The sequence below is a fragment of the Notolepis coatsorum genome, assembly GCF_963971535.1.
Source record: "Notolepis coatsorum genome assembly, contig: SCAFFOLD_1254, whole genome shotgun sequence".
In the NCBI taxonomy this organism is placed as follows: Eukaryota; Metazoa; Chordata; class Actinopteri; order Aulopiformes; family Paralepididae; genus Notolepis; species Notolepis coatsorum.
This window is the reverse complement of record NW_028171914.1, coordinates 25,691-40,497: the sequence shown is the minus strand read 5'-3', so window position 1 is coordinate 40,497 and position 14,807 is coordinate 25,691. Positions and strand designations below refer to the sequence as shown.

Below are 14,807 nucleotides of genomic sequence, written 5' to 3'. Positions count from 1 at the left end.
ACCTCCCTATAGACCAGGAACTAACCACTACACCTCCCTATAGACCAGGAAGTAACCACTACACCTCCCTATAGACCAGGAAGTAACCACTACACCTCCCTATAGACCAGGAAGTAACCACTACACCTCCCTATAGACCAGGAAGTAACCACTACACCTCCCTATAGACCAGGAAGTAACCACTACACCTCCCTATAGACCAGGAAGTAACCACTACACCTCCCTATAGACCAGGAAGTAACCACTACACCTCCCTATAGACCAGGAAGTAACCACTACACCTCCCTGTAGACCAGGCAGTAACCACTACACCTCCCTGTAGACCAGGAAGTAACCACTACACCTCCCTATAGACCAGGAAGTAACCACTACACCTCCCTATAGACCAGGAAGTAACCACTACACCTCCCTATAGACCAGGAAGTAGCCACTACACCTCCCTATAGACCAGGAAGTAACCACTACACCTCCCTATAGACCAGGAAGTAACCACTACACCTCCCTATAGACCAGGAAGTAACCACTACACCTCCCTATAGACCAGGAAGTAACCACTACACCTCCCTATAGACCAGGAAGTAACCACTACACCTCCCTATAGACCAGGAAGTAACCACTACACCTCCCTATAGACCAGGAAGTAACCACTACACCTCCCTATAGACCAGGAAGTAACCACTACACCTCCCTATAGACCAGGATGTAACCACTACACCTCCCTATAGACCAGGGAGTAACCACTACACCTCCCTATAGACCAGGGAGTAACCACTACACCTCCCTATAGACCAGGAAGTAACCACTACACCTCCCTATAGACCAGGAAGTAACCACTACACCTCCCTATAGACCAGGAAGTAACCACTACACCTCCCTATAGACCAGGAAGTAACCACTACACCTCTCTATAGACCAGGAAGTAACCACTACACCTCCCTATAGACCAGGAAGTAACCACTACACCTCCCTATAGACCAGGGAGTAACCACTACACCTCCCTGTAGACCAGGCAGTAACCACTACACCTCCCTATAGACCAGGAAGTAACCACTACACCTCCCTATAGACCAGGAAGTAACCACTACACCTCCCTATAGACCAGGAAGTAACCACTACACCTCCCTATAGACCAGGAAGTAACCACTACACCTCCCTATAGACCAGGAAGTAACCACTACACCTCCCTATAGACCAGGAAGTAGCCACTACACCTCCCTATAGACCAGGAAGTAACCACTACACCTCCCTATAGACCAGGAAGTAACCACTACACCTCCCTATAGACCAGGAAGTAACCACTACACCTCCCTATAGACCAGGAAGTAACCACTACACCTCCCTATAGACCAGGAAGTAACCACTACACCTCCCTATAGACCAGGAAGTAACCACTACACCTCCCTATAGACCAGGAAGTAACCACTACACCTCCCTATAGACCAGGAAGTAACCACTACACCTCCCTATAGACCAGGAAGTAACCACTACACCTCCCTATAGACCAGGGAGTAACCACTACACCTCCCTATAGACCAGGGAGTAACCACTACACCTCCCTATAGACCAGGAAGTAACCACTACACCTCCCTATAGACCAGGAAGTAACCACTACACCTCCCTATAGACCAGGAAGTAACCACTACACCTCCCTATAGACCAGGAAGTAACCACTACACCTCTCTATAGACCAGGAAGTAACCACTACACCTCCCTATAGACCAGGAAGTAACCACTACACCTCCCTATAGACCAGGGAGTAACCACTACACCTCCCTATAGACCAGGGAGTAACCACTACACCTCCCTATAGACCAGGAAGTAACCACTACACCTCCCTATAGACCAGGAAGTAACCACTACACCTCCCTATAGACCAGGAAGTAACCACTACACCTCCCTATAGACCAGGAAGTAACCACTACACCTCCCTATAGACCAGGGAGTAACCACTACACCTCCCTATAGACCAGGAAGTAACCACTACACACTACACATCCCTATAGACCAGGAAGTAACCACTACACCTCTCTATAGACCAGGAAGTAACCACTACACCTCCCTATAGACCAGGAAGTAACCACTACACCTCTCTATAGACCAGGAAGTAACCACTACACCTCCCTATAGACCAGGAAGTAACCACTACACCTCTCTATAGACCAGGAAGTAACCACTACACCTACCTATAGACCAGGAAGTAACCACTACACCTCCCTATAGACCAGGAAGTAACCACTACACCTCCCTATATACCAGGAAGTAACCACTACACCTCCCTATAGACCAGGAAGTAACCACTACACCTCCCTATAGACCAGGAAGTAACCACTACACCTCCCTGTAGACCAGGAAGTAACCACTACACCTCCCTATAGACCAGGAAGTAACCACTACACCTCCCTATAGACCAGGAAGTAACCACTACACCTCCCTATAGACCAGGAAGTAACCACTACACACTACACCTCCCTATAGACCAGGAAGTAACCACTACACCTCTCTATAGACCAGGAAGTAACCACTACACCTCCCTATAGACCAGGAAGTAACCACTACACCTCCCTATAGACCAGGAAGTAACCATTACACCTCCCTATAGACCAGGAAGTAACCACTACACCTCCCTATAGACCAGGAAGTAACCACTACACCTCCCTATAGACCAGGAAGTAACCGCTACACCTCCCTATAGACCAGGAAGTAACCACTACACCTCCCTATAGACCAGGAAGTAGCCACTACACCTCCCTATAGACCAGGAAGTAACCACTACACCTCCCTATAGACCAGGAAGTAACCACTACACCTCCCTATAGACCAGGAAGTAACCACTACACCTCCCTATAGACCAGGAAGTAACCGCTACACCTCCCACATGTCGTCCCGTCACACTGACCTTGGTCTCTGGTGATGCCGGGCTTGTACCAGAACCTGGAGCTGTCCTGGACGAACTTCACGCTGACCCTGTTTGCCGTCTCGGCCTCGGCGGACGGCAGACCCGCCTCGCTTTGAGCTGCAGGAGGCGCCATTTCCCCCACGGTGGGAGAGAAGGTGACGTGGTGGTGCTGCTGCTGCTGCATGGCTGCGGCTGAGGAAGAGGAGGGGGAGGGGGAGGAGGAGGGAGGCACCACCACCACGAGTCCCAGGGCCGGCCTCAGAGCCGTTGGGCGACCCGGGCTGGGAGGAGGAGGAGGAGGAGGACTGGCGCCGCTTCTCCGGGAGCGGAGGCTGGGGCTGGGGGTTAGGGTGGGGCTGGGGGGGGACGCTGACCATGGAGTAGTTGGAGTAGGAGGAGGAAGAGGCCACCGGGTGGAGCGGAGAGGCGCTGGGCACGTAGGAGGAGGGGAAGGTGGCGGCGGAGTGCCTCTCGGTGCCCTCCAGAGGGTGGCAGGGCTTGCCCGCGTGTCCGCCGTTGGCCGCCGCCTCCATGCCGGGGTAGTAGTGGTGGTGTGGCGGTCCATGTGGATGTTGTTGTTGTTGTTGTTGTTGGTTGTGGTGGTCGTTGTGTGGGGGGCGGGGGGGTTCAGCCCCGCCCAGCATCAGTCTCCTGCCCAGCGTGGCGAAACCGGGCACCGGGGGCTCGTCGTGGACGGGGGAGCCCTGCATGCTGCCGGGGAGGAGGGCCTGGGGGGAGGAGGGGGAGGAGAGGGGGGAGGAGGGAGGGGGGGAGCCGGGTCTAGCGGCCTCCGGACCGGCTTCCCGGGGCGGACCGCTTCCGTTCACCTCGCCCCGCGCCAGGGGGCTCGGCGGTCCGGGGGAACCGGAGGCTTGCGGGGTCTGACTCGAGTCTGTGGGATGATGGGGGGGGGTCTGGGGGTTCTGGGCACCGGGCTGGATGGGTTTATCCACCGCAGGGGAGGGAGGAGCCTCGGAGCGGTGGGGGGGAGGAGCAGCGGGAGGAGCGGCAACGACGGGCGTCACGGCCGCATGGGTGGCAGGGTCCCGATCCCGGGCGGCAGCCGGACCGCAGTGGCTCTGCTGGCGGGCGGGCGAGGGGGGGTGCGCGGGCATAGTAGTAGCGCAGTGGCCACCGGGTTCCGTGGTGGGGGGCGCGGCGACGACGACGACGACCGCCGCGCAGTGCGAGCGGGACTCCTCCGGTGAGGCGTTGTGTGTTTCCGTGGCGACCGGTGTGACGTCGTAAGCGGCGTGTGTTTGCCGGCCGGCGCCGATGTCCCGACAGGGTCCGTCCTCCTCGCCGGACCGGGCGCCGGAGTCGCAGTCGTTGCCGATGATGTCTGTGGTCCGGATCTCGTACTCTCTTCCTGCGAGACCGGGACTGAGGGAGGAGACAAACATCCACTTTAGTTTATTTATATTTCACCTGAAATCAGTCAGTCTCTAAAATAATAGATTATTAAAGTCGAGCTGAAATGGGAAGAATGCCTTTTTATCCATTTTAGATCACTTCCTCTGTCATCGTGTGCGTCTATTTAAAGGAACACGCCGACGTTATGGTACATCAGCTCACCGTCTTCTCCAGAGTCAGACGAGAAGATAGAGACCAGTCTCCTCTCTGTTTGTTCAGTAGGAAGTTATCCGGCTGCAAGCTAGCCTAGCTTAGCATAATGAATGGGAGCGGATACGGATCAACTAGCCTACAGGTGTTTTGGGCAAAAAAAACACCTCTCCCGTAGTTCTAAGCTAGGCATGTGGTCCGTATCGGCTTCGATTCATTTGTGCTAAGCTAGGCGGATTTGTATTTGTATTTTGTATTTATCGATGTATTTATAAAAAACTTCTAAGCATCCAATTGGCTGAGAACGCCTAAAGACAATCACAGGGCTTTCCCTGAACAATGTCATAGGGGCGCGGCGTCACTATGACAACACACCAGCACCACCATGTGTTTAAAACAATTATATATATATATATTAAAAAAAGAAATCAGTGAAATCTTGGGGACACATCATTGTCCAACATGTGATTGCTCTGTTCCTCTGTTCCTTTGGTCCACTTTTACACTTCACTTACAGCAAATGGCTTTTGTGGTATCTTTGACTGTGTATTTCATAACTAATATGTGTGAATAATTAGAGAACCATAATGCAAAAGCCAGGTGTACCCTTTCAACAGCAGAATGGATTTTCAGTGCTCAGCAAAAGGTGATATTGGTGTTACAGGAATAGTCAACAAACCCTCACACACACAGATGTACTCAACTGCTTAGAACAGAAGGAAAACAGCCACTCAACCCCCACTCGTGTGACTGAGGACTGTATGTAAATATAGTCACATCCAGCTAAGAGCAGAGTTCAGCAACAGACAGCTGAGCAGTGACAGGCAGAGAAACACAGACCTAACTTGCTTTTGCTAAAGGTTCATGGAAATGGTCATAAACAAGATCATATTAATTAAACCATATTAGATAAAAGATATTTGAATATCATTTAGAATGTCAAACTGGTTATTTAAGTAATAATGCTATTTCACTCTGGTTGTAAAGCACTAGAACCTAAATCATTAGAACTATTAATTCAGTATACTTTATATAGGGAATCTGGTATTAAAATATAGACAAACTCCACATTGGGTTAATGCTGAATAAATATGTAACTTCTTACATTTAATTTACAGATTAGAAAAGGTTAGTGTTAAAACTGTCCAGTCATCAAAAAGTCACATGAAGACCCCCGCTGTTGATATACTGGAAGAACACACGGCGAAGAAGACAGGGGGGGGGGGGGGGGGGGCGGACCGCCCTCCCAGAAGACAAACCTGATTGGACCAAAACGTACTACTAGATTGCTATTATTGGTGGATATCAGGGTATATAACAGAGAGCGCGGTGTTAGAGAGACAGGCCAGAAACCACCAGGGGGTTTCTGTGTCTCTCGACCGCCCACCCACAGACTGTGCTGCTATTGACGTAAGTAAACTGTATGGAATCACTGTTTTGTGTGATATAGTAAATGTAGTTTGGACCAGGTTTAACTATGTGATGGCAAAAGGTACTCTCTGTTTTATGTACAGACTGGGTTTGATGTGCAAATCTTATTAAGCCTTTGTACAAACATGTTTTGATGTAATATGAAATGATCCCTGTATGTAAAACAACCGTCTGAATTCACTCTGAGCCCTTTGGCAAAATAAATCAGAATAGAGTTGAACTATAGTTCCTTTTGTCTGGGCTGCACAGTTATTTCTCTATCAGTAGAGAAGACCATTCTATCATTATGACCTTCTTCCTTTTCCAGATAGCAACCTCATTGTACTGTAAATCACCTTAGATATTGATTAGAAATATACGACACTTTCTTTATTGCACATTCTTTTGCCTTCCGGGGGGGGGGGGGGGCGACACACAGGCCCCCTCCAGACCACCTCCTAGCTACGACTCAGCACCGTCTTGTTTGCAAAAAAAAGCCCCGCAATAATGTACCGCCTTCTCAGCAGGACGAGGGCGAGGCACCTACCTCTCCTGGGCCCTCAGGGGGCTGCTGGTGTGGACGGGAGTGGACGGGCCGGACATGTCGGAGGGCGTGGAGCAGGGGCCCGGGGCGTCTCTGTGGACCCGCTTGAAGGAGCCGTGTGTGACGTGGTCCCTCCAGCCCACGCTATCCCCGGAGCTACGCAGACCGTCTGAGAGGAGGAGGAGGAGAGGAGGAGAGAGAGAGGAGGAGAGAGAGAGGAGAGGAGGGGAGGAGAGAGGAGAGGAGAGGAGGAGAGAGGAGAGAGGAGGGGAGGAGGAGAGAGGAGAGAGAGGAGGAGGAGAGAGGAGAGAGGAGAGGAGGAGAGAGGAGGGGAGGAGGAGAGAGGAAACGAGAGGAGGAGATAGGAGAGAGGAGGGGAGAGGAGGAGAGAGGAGAGGAGGAGAGAGGAGAGAGGAGGGGAGGAGGAGAGAGGAGAGAGAGGAGGAGGAGAGGAGGAGAGAGGAGAGGAGGAGAGAGGAGAGAGGAGAGGAGGAGAGAGGAGAGAGGAGGGGAGGAGGAGAGAGGAGAGAGAGGAGGAGGAGAGGAGGAGAGAGAGGAGAGAGGAGAGAGGAGAGGAGGAGAGGAGAGAGAGAGAGGAGAGAGGAGAGGAGGAGAGAGGAGAGAGGAGAGGAGAGGGGGAGAGAGGAGAGAGGAGAGGAGGAGAGAGGAGAGAGGAGAGGAGGAGAGAGGAGAGAGGAGAGAGGAGGGGAGGAGGAGAGAGGAGAGAGAGGAGGAGGAGAGGAGGAGAGAGATAGGAGGAGGAGATGAGGAGAGAGAGAAGGAGGAGATGAGGAGAGAGAGGAGGAGAAGATGAGGAGAGAGGTCACATACAAGGAATTTAATTTGGTCGTTTTTGGTGCGACATTAACCGGCAGACAATTACTGTAGAATAAAATAAAAAGGTAGAATAAAATTAAATGGAATATAAACTAAACTAGACAATTCCACGCGGGGGAAATTGTGAAAGTGTGGGTGACGCCTGTGCACCGCCGGTCAACGGGAGAGGGTCTCTTGCGAGTCTCTATGACAAACAAAAAAAACGTATTAAAATGACGACTCAGGAATGAGACTTTTCGGAGTTTTTGAAATTGTTCTGACTTTTCAGAGTTTTTAAAATTTTTCGGACTTTTCAGAGTTTTTGAAATTTTTCGGACTTTTCCGAGTTTTAGAAATTTTGCTGATTTTTCCGAGTTTTATTTTTTTTTGACTTTTCCGAGTTTTATATATTTTTTTCTTTTCCGAGTTTTTGAATTTTTTTTGACTTTTCCGAGTTTTAAAAGTTTTTCGGACTTTTCCAAGTTTTTGAAAATGTTCAGACTTTTCATTTTTTTAAATTTTTCGGACTTTTCAGAGTCGTAGAATTTTTTGGGACTTTTCCGAGTTTTGAAATGTTTCGAACTTTTCAGCGTTTTTGAAATTTTTTGGACTTTTCAGAGTTTTTGAAATTTTTTAGACTTTTCCGTGTTTTTGATTTTTTTTTTACTTTTCCGGGTTTTTGAAATTTTTATGACTTCAAATTTTTTTATTTTTTTTTGACTTTTCCGCGTTTTAGAAATTTTTCGAATTTTTCCAAGTTTTTAAATTTTTTCAGACTTTTCCGAGTTTTTGAAAATTTTCTGACTTTTTCGCGTTTTTGAAATTTTTCTGGACTAAGGGGGCGTGGTCTAATGATCGGGGGAGTGGTCAACATCGACCAATGAAAGAGGATATCCCTACCGAGTACAATGGAACAACCCGCAAGTCTCTACGACAAACGGTTCAAGAGATACACTAAGGGGGTGTGGCCTAAGGGAGCGTGGTCTAAGGATCGGGGGAGTGGTCAACATCGACCAATGAAAGGTGGTCAACATCGACCAATGAAAGAGGATATCCCTACTGAGTACAATGACACAACCCGCAAGACAGAGGGCGCTGTCAAGCAATTCAGTACTGCAACACAGAGGGGCAATGAAGGGTTAAGTCCAGGGGAGGTCATCGATCATTGAAAAAAAGGGACTCACCGGTCTGGCTCTCGGAGCCGTAAGACCGCTGCGCGTCCGGATGATGGTGCTGATGATGCTGGTGCTGCTGATGATGCTGGTGCCCGTTGCCGTGGCCACAGGGCAGGGCGGAGGAGGAGGCGGTGGGGGGGGGCAGCGGGGACGTGGACTCGGACTGGTACCCCGACGCGTAGCCCCGGCTCTCGGACGGCGAGGGCTGCTGCTGGTAGCAGGGGGGCGAGCAGGAGGGGCAGGCCCGCTGGTGCGCCGGCGTTGTCTGGTACCCGCCGCCGTGCTTCAGCTCCAGGTGGGAGCGCGACGCCTCCGGGTAGGCCGGGTGGCCTGACGGCAAGGGGTCGAAGGTGAACGCCGGCGGCCCGTAGGAGGAGACGGTGGCCCGGCGGTGCCAGTACTCCGCCTCGCGCTCCCGCTCCCACAGCAGCTCGGCGGCCTCCCTGTCGCGCTCCCACTGCAGGCCCCCCCCCCGCCTCAGCCCCCCCGGCGGCTCCCAGTGGAGCTCCGCCCCCCCTCTGGGCAGCAGCTCCGCCTCCCTGGCTCTCCGTAGCCCCGCCTCCCGGTGCTGTAGCTCCGCCTCCCGGTCCCAGTGGAAGCTGTCGCCGCGGTCCGGCCTCAGAGGGCCGTGGTGGTAGGAGTGGTCCTCCCGCCGCACGCTGCTGCAGTCCCGGCACGCGCAGCCGGGGGGCGGCGTGCCATCCAGCAACACGATGTCGTGGTACGTGGGGCTAACGGCGGGCTTCGGGTGGTGCGCCGCGTGGGGGTGGGGGTGGTGGTGGCCGTGGGGCGGGTGGTGGTAGGGGCCGTAGTCGTCACCGACGCTCCGACAGTGCAGCCGGCCCGGGGGGAGCGCGCCGTGGGAGTGGTCCTGGGACGGGTACGGGGGGTAGAGGTGGTGTGAGGGGGGCGGCGCGGTGGCCTCGGGGCAGGGGGGGCGGTGCAGGTAGTGGGGCGGCGGGGGGCCGCTGTGCCGGTCCCACACCAGGTCCGGGGGCGGGAGGTTCTGGTGGGAGTGAGGGCTGTAGTGCTGACACAGGTCCATGTGCGAGGGGGGGGGCGCGGCGGGCGCGGGGCCGGGGGGGGCCCCGTGGTGCCCGTTGGTGCCGGGCGCCCGCTCCAGGCAGTAGCCGTTGGGCATGAGGAGGGTGCGGTCGCAGCCGGGCTCGGCGCAGCGTTGGGAGCGGTACCCTGCGCGGCAGGAACAGGAGCGGGCGAGCCTGGAGGGGGAGGAGGAGCGGTGTTATAACAGGAAGGAATGTTACACACACACACCCCCCCTAACCCTAACCCTTTGTTATAACATGAAGGAAGGAATGAAGGAAGGAAGGAATGAAGGAATGAATGAAGTTTATTTTTCGGTCTTGTTTACAGACAAATCAAACGCACCCGTGTGGAGTTACCAAAGGAAAAGAAAAAAGAGAAGAAAAATCACAAATGTACATACCGGTATTCAAAGTAAGCTCACACACAAAATCCAAAATCAACGACCAGAAAAAAGGAATAGGCTGAAGCACATGCTTATTTTTTGCCTATCCTTTATGAATTCTTAAAAACTAAATATATTTTAATATGAGAAAGAAAAATGCTGCAAGATATTTTTTTTTTAAAGAAAAAATAAATGTTTGATGTTTTACTCAAAACTGTACTCCTGAATTATTTTATCCTTCAGGGCCTTTTTAAATCTCCCCTGAGAGGTACACAACTTCAACCCGTCACTAAGACTATTCCACAATTTAACTCCCAAAATTTAAACACATCTAGCTTTTACATTAGTTCTTACCTTTTTACATGTTTTAAGAATACATAACCCTCTTAAATTATACTTTCCTTCTCTTGGTTGAAAGAGACATTGAATAAAAATTATTAGGGCTGTCAGTGTATCGCGTTAATTAGATTAATTAATTAATTACACAGCAAATTATCGCGTTATGAAAATTAACTCAACATTTATTTAATTGATTTATTTATAAAACATTTTTTTTATTTCATTCATTCCATAAGAACGTAGAATAAACATTTACAAACTTTTTTTTTATATGGTCCATTTGCATGTTCTTGGTATCTGATTCTAGGGACATCTATGGATCTCAGGGAATGTATTCCCAGTGTCAGAAATACTGTGTCTGTTACGAGGCTTGAGTAAATTGTAATGAACCAAATGAGAATATCAATAAATTTTTTTTTATCTTTGACTGTGATTAACACCATGCTAAAATTTACCAGACCTGAACAATCTAAGCAAATGAATAAATGGAAGATGATTAAACAGAAGGTTTTGTAGATACAGTACTGAATTCTGCCATCCGGACACATGCAATTTGAAATATGATTATAGAATATAGAATATCAGGCCTTATGCGATTAAAATGTGATTAATTAGATTAATTAATTACAATTCCTGTAATTAATTAGATTTTTTTTTATCGCCGGACAGCACTACAGATAATGCATTGTGCAAATGATAAATAAAAATAAAAGTTAAAGTGAAGACGTTTGTAAATTTAATGTAAGCTAAGAAAGGGATTAAAAGGAGATGTATTTCTATTGTTGGAACAACGCCGATATACATTTAAGAATGACTCATTAGCTTCTGGTTTTCCCAAAAATGGTTTGTATAGCTATTTTTGAAGGTTACAAATGTCCTGTTTTGGAGTCTTAATTTGTTAAGAATATAGGACAGGCATGTCCTTCTTGTACGCTGTGACCTGCTGGGGCAGCGGACTGAGAGCAGGGGACACAAACAGGCTGGATAAGCTGGTCAGTAGGGATGCACCGAATATTCGGCCACCGAAAATGTTCTACCGAAAATTGCCAAAAATGGCCTTTCGGCTTTTGGCCGAAAGAGTTTTTTCACCGAAAATATATCACCGAATGTCAAAGAACAGGAACAACCTGTAACCTAACGCGTGTTGTTGTGATGATGTCATCAAAACGCGGCTTCAGTCATTACATGCGCAACGTGAGCTCTTCAGTCCTGCGTTCTGCAGCCTGTGATAACTCCTCTTGGGACTCGGGAGTCGCGCTGTTTCTATGTAAACTCTGCACGCAACGCGTCCAATAAATGCGTCTTTAACATGCTTTATATCCTCACCATTACTATATGCCCGTCGCGGTTTAAAAACCTTTTTGATTAACGTTAGCGTTAAGCTAGCTAACAAGGCTTCCGGTCCTCGTTCACTCGTCTCTCTTAAAGCACGTCATCCCCCGCTAAGAGTCACGGGAGATGTAGTAAATACAACAGTCCTTCCATGTAGGCTAGAACGCCGTGAATTATGACAGTAGTTCAAGTTTCTTTATTAGTTGTCATACAAAAATACAGACTTTTATATAAAATGCTTACTGTAGCCACTACAGTAACATCATTAAGTCTGCTATAAGCTATTCTCCCTCTCATGTGTGCAGATCTTTATGCAGATCTTTATGCAGTTTTAAAGCACATTGGCTTTGTTCTGAATGCACTTTGTAGTTATCCTACAGAGAAAAGAAAATGCACTTGACTTGGAATTAATGTACTGTATGCATTCAGAAGTGCTGAATAAATGTTTTATGGACCCATAATAGTGATTATTTATTATTTAAGTAAAGTTTTGCCATAATCATATATTTTTCCATAATCAGGTAGCTGAAAAACATTGGTAAAAAAAAATTCTATTCTATGAATCATTTTCGGCCTTTCGGCATTCGGTTTTCGGCCAACTGTTTCCTATTTTCGGTATCGGTTTCGGCCAAGAATTTCCCATTCGGTGCATCCCTACTGGTCAGGAAGGCCAGTAGCGTGGTTGGGGTGGAGCTGGACTCCTTAGCGAGGGTGGCGGAGAGGAGGAGCCTTGCTAAGCTCCAGGCCATCAGGGAAAACCCCTCCCACCCACTACACACAGACCCCTCCCACCCACTACACACAGACCCCTCCCACCCACTATACACAGACCCCTCCCACCCACTACACACAGACCCCTCCCACCCACTACACACAGACCCCTCCCACCCACTACACACAGACCCCTCCCACCCACTACACACAGACCCCTCCCACCCACTACACAGAGACTGGGCTGACAGGAGGAGCATGTTCAGTGCTAGGCTCACACTACCTAAATGCAGCACTGAACGGCACAGGAAGTCCTTCATTCCAACAGCCATCAGACTATACAATGCATCACTGAGCCTCACTGCATCACTGAGCACAGAGTGGCAGGTACCATCTTCCTGGACTTAGTTTGAAACAGCACTGTGCAATATTACACCTTACTGTAGACCTCAGTATATTTTTACTGTATTTATTTACTGTATATTTTATTCCATTTTTATTCTATTTTACTCTACTCTTATCCTAGGCAACTTTGATTCGTTTCGTATTCTAATTCGTGACATGTTCTGTCTAAATGTTTAAATGTTGAGCGATTTGCGGTGTCAAATTTCCCACGGGATAATAAAAGTATTTCTATTCTATTCTATATAAGCATTATGCTTCAGCCTGTACCTTTTCAGTCACTGCAAACATTGTTATTATCATTATTGTGTTGTGTGCGATGACTGAGTGAAACGGCTCCTCGCCTCAGCGTGGCGGCTCTCTCCGACGGCGAGGAGCAGGAGTCCCCGTCGTCCAGGATGGCCGTCTCCCGCTGCCCGTCCCGGTGCCCCTCGATGCCCCCGAGCAGCCGCTCCAGCTCCTCCCTCTCCTGCCTCGTCGGGGGCGGCGGGCGGGCGGGCGAGTCGTCCTGGCGCTCGGCCGGGACGACGCACGACGACAACGACCGGCCGGAGTGGGCGGAGTGGCCGGAGAGGGCGGAGTCGGAGCCGGGGGCCGCGAGCTGATTGGGCCGCCCGTCGTCCGGGCTGCTGCCGTTGGTGGAGGAGGTGAGGGAGCCGGGGCCGCGGCGCTTCTTGATCTGGGCGTAGAGGGAGCCGTCCACGGGGCCCTTGGTGTGGGCGATGTCCGCGAGGGCCAGGCCTGAGGGGGACAGAGAGACCTTACCACTGGACCACAGGGAGGAGGTTAAAGAGACCTTACCACTGGACCACAGGGAGGAGGTTAAAGAGACCTTACCACTGGACCACAGGGAGGAGGTTAAAGAGACCTTACCACTGGACCACAGGGAGGAGGTTAAAGAGACCTTACCACTGGACCACAGGGAGGAGGTTAAAGAGACCTTACCACTGGACCACGGGGAGGAGGTTAAAGAGACCTTACCACTGGACCACAGGGAGGAGGTTAAAGAGACCTTACCACTGGACCACAGGGAGGAGGTTAAAGAGACCTTACCACTGGACCACGGGGAGGAGGTTAAAGAGACCTTACCACTGGACCACTGGGAGGAGGTTAAAGAGACCTTACCACTGGACCACAGGGAGGAGGTTAAAGAGACCTTACCACTGGACCACGGGGAGGAGGTTAAAGAGACCTTACCACTGGACCACGGGGAGGAGGTTAAAGATACCTTACCACTGGACCACTGGGAGGAGGTTAAAGAGACCTTACCACTGGACCACAGGGAGGAGGTTAAAGAGACCTTACCACTGGACCACGGGGAGGAGGTTAAAGATACCTTACCACTGGACCACAGGGAGGAGGTTAAAGATACCTTACCACTGGACCATGGGGAGGAGGTTAAAGATACCTTACCACTGGACCACAGGGAGGAGGTTAAAGAGACCTTACCACTGGACCACAGGGAGGAGGTTAAAGAGACCTTACCACTGGACAACTGGGAGGAGGTTAAAGAGACCTTACCACTGGACCACAGGGAGGAGGTTAAAGATACCTTACCACTGGACCACGGGGAGGAGGTTAAAGAGACCTTGCCACTGGACCATGGGGAGGAGGTTAAAGAGACCTTGCCACTGGACCATGGGGAGGAGGTTAAAGAGACCTTACCACTGGACCACTGGGAGGAGGTTAAAGAGACCTTACCACTGGACCACAGGGAGGAGGTTAAAGAGACCTTACCACTGGACCACTGGGAGGAGGTTAAAGAGACCTTGCCACTGGACCATGGGGAGGAGGTTAAAGAGACCTTACCACTGGACCACTGGGAGGAGGTTAAAGAGACCTTACCACTGGACCACTGGGAGGAGGTTAAAGAGACCTTACCACTGGACCACTGGGAGGAGGTTAAAGAGACCTTACCACTGGACCACTGGGAGGAGGTTAAAGAGACCTTACCACTGGACCACTGGGAGGAGGTTAAAGAGACCTTACCACTGGACCATGGGGAGGAGGTTAAAGAGACCTTACCACTGGACCACTGGGAGGAGGTTAAAGAGACCTTACCACTGGACCACTGGGAGGAGGTTAAAGAGACCTTACCACTGGACCACTGGGAGGAGGTTAAAGAGACCTTACCACTGGACCACTGGGAGGAGGTTAAAGAGACCTTACCACTGGACCACTGGGAGGAGG

The 14,807-nt window shown here is 50.4% G+C and overlaps 1 protein-coding gene across 1 annotated transcript in view; it reads right to left on the bottom strand.

Annotated features, from left to right (window-relative positions):
* Nucleotides 1-14,807, bottom strand: part of LOC311248157 (tensin-2-like) — a gene marked incomplete at its 5' end in the record, with an annotated part of 57,214 nt that overhangs the window by 17,796 nt on the left and 24,611 nt on the right. The window contains 5 exon segments of the mRNA XM_084339095.1: nt 2,897-3,191; nt 3,193-4,279; nt 6,417-6,582; nt 8,414-9,624; nt 12,962-13,358. Of these exon segments, the coding sequence (XP_084195221.1) occupies nt 2,897-3,191; nt 3,193-4,279; nt 6,417-6,582; nt 8,414-9,624; nt 12,962-13,358 (3,156 nt within the window).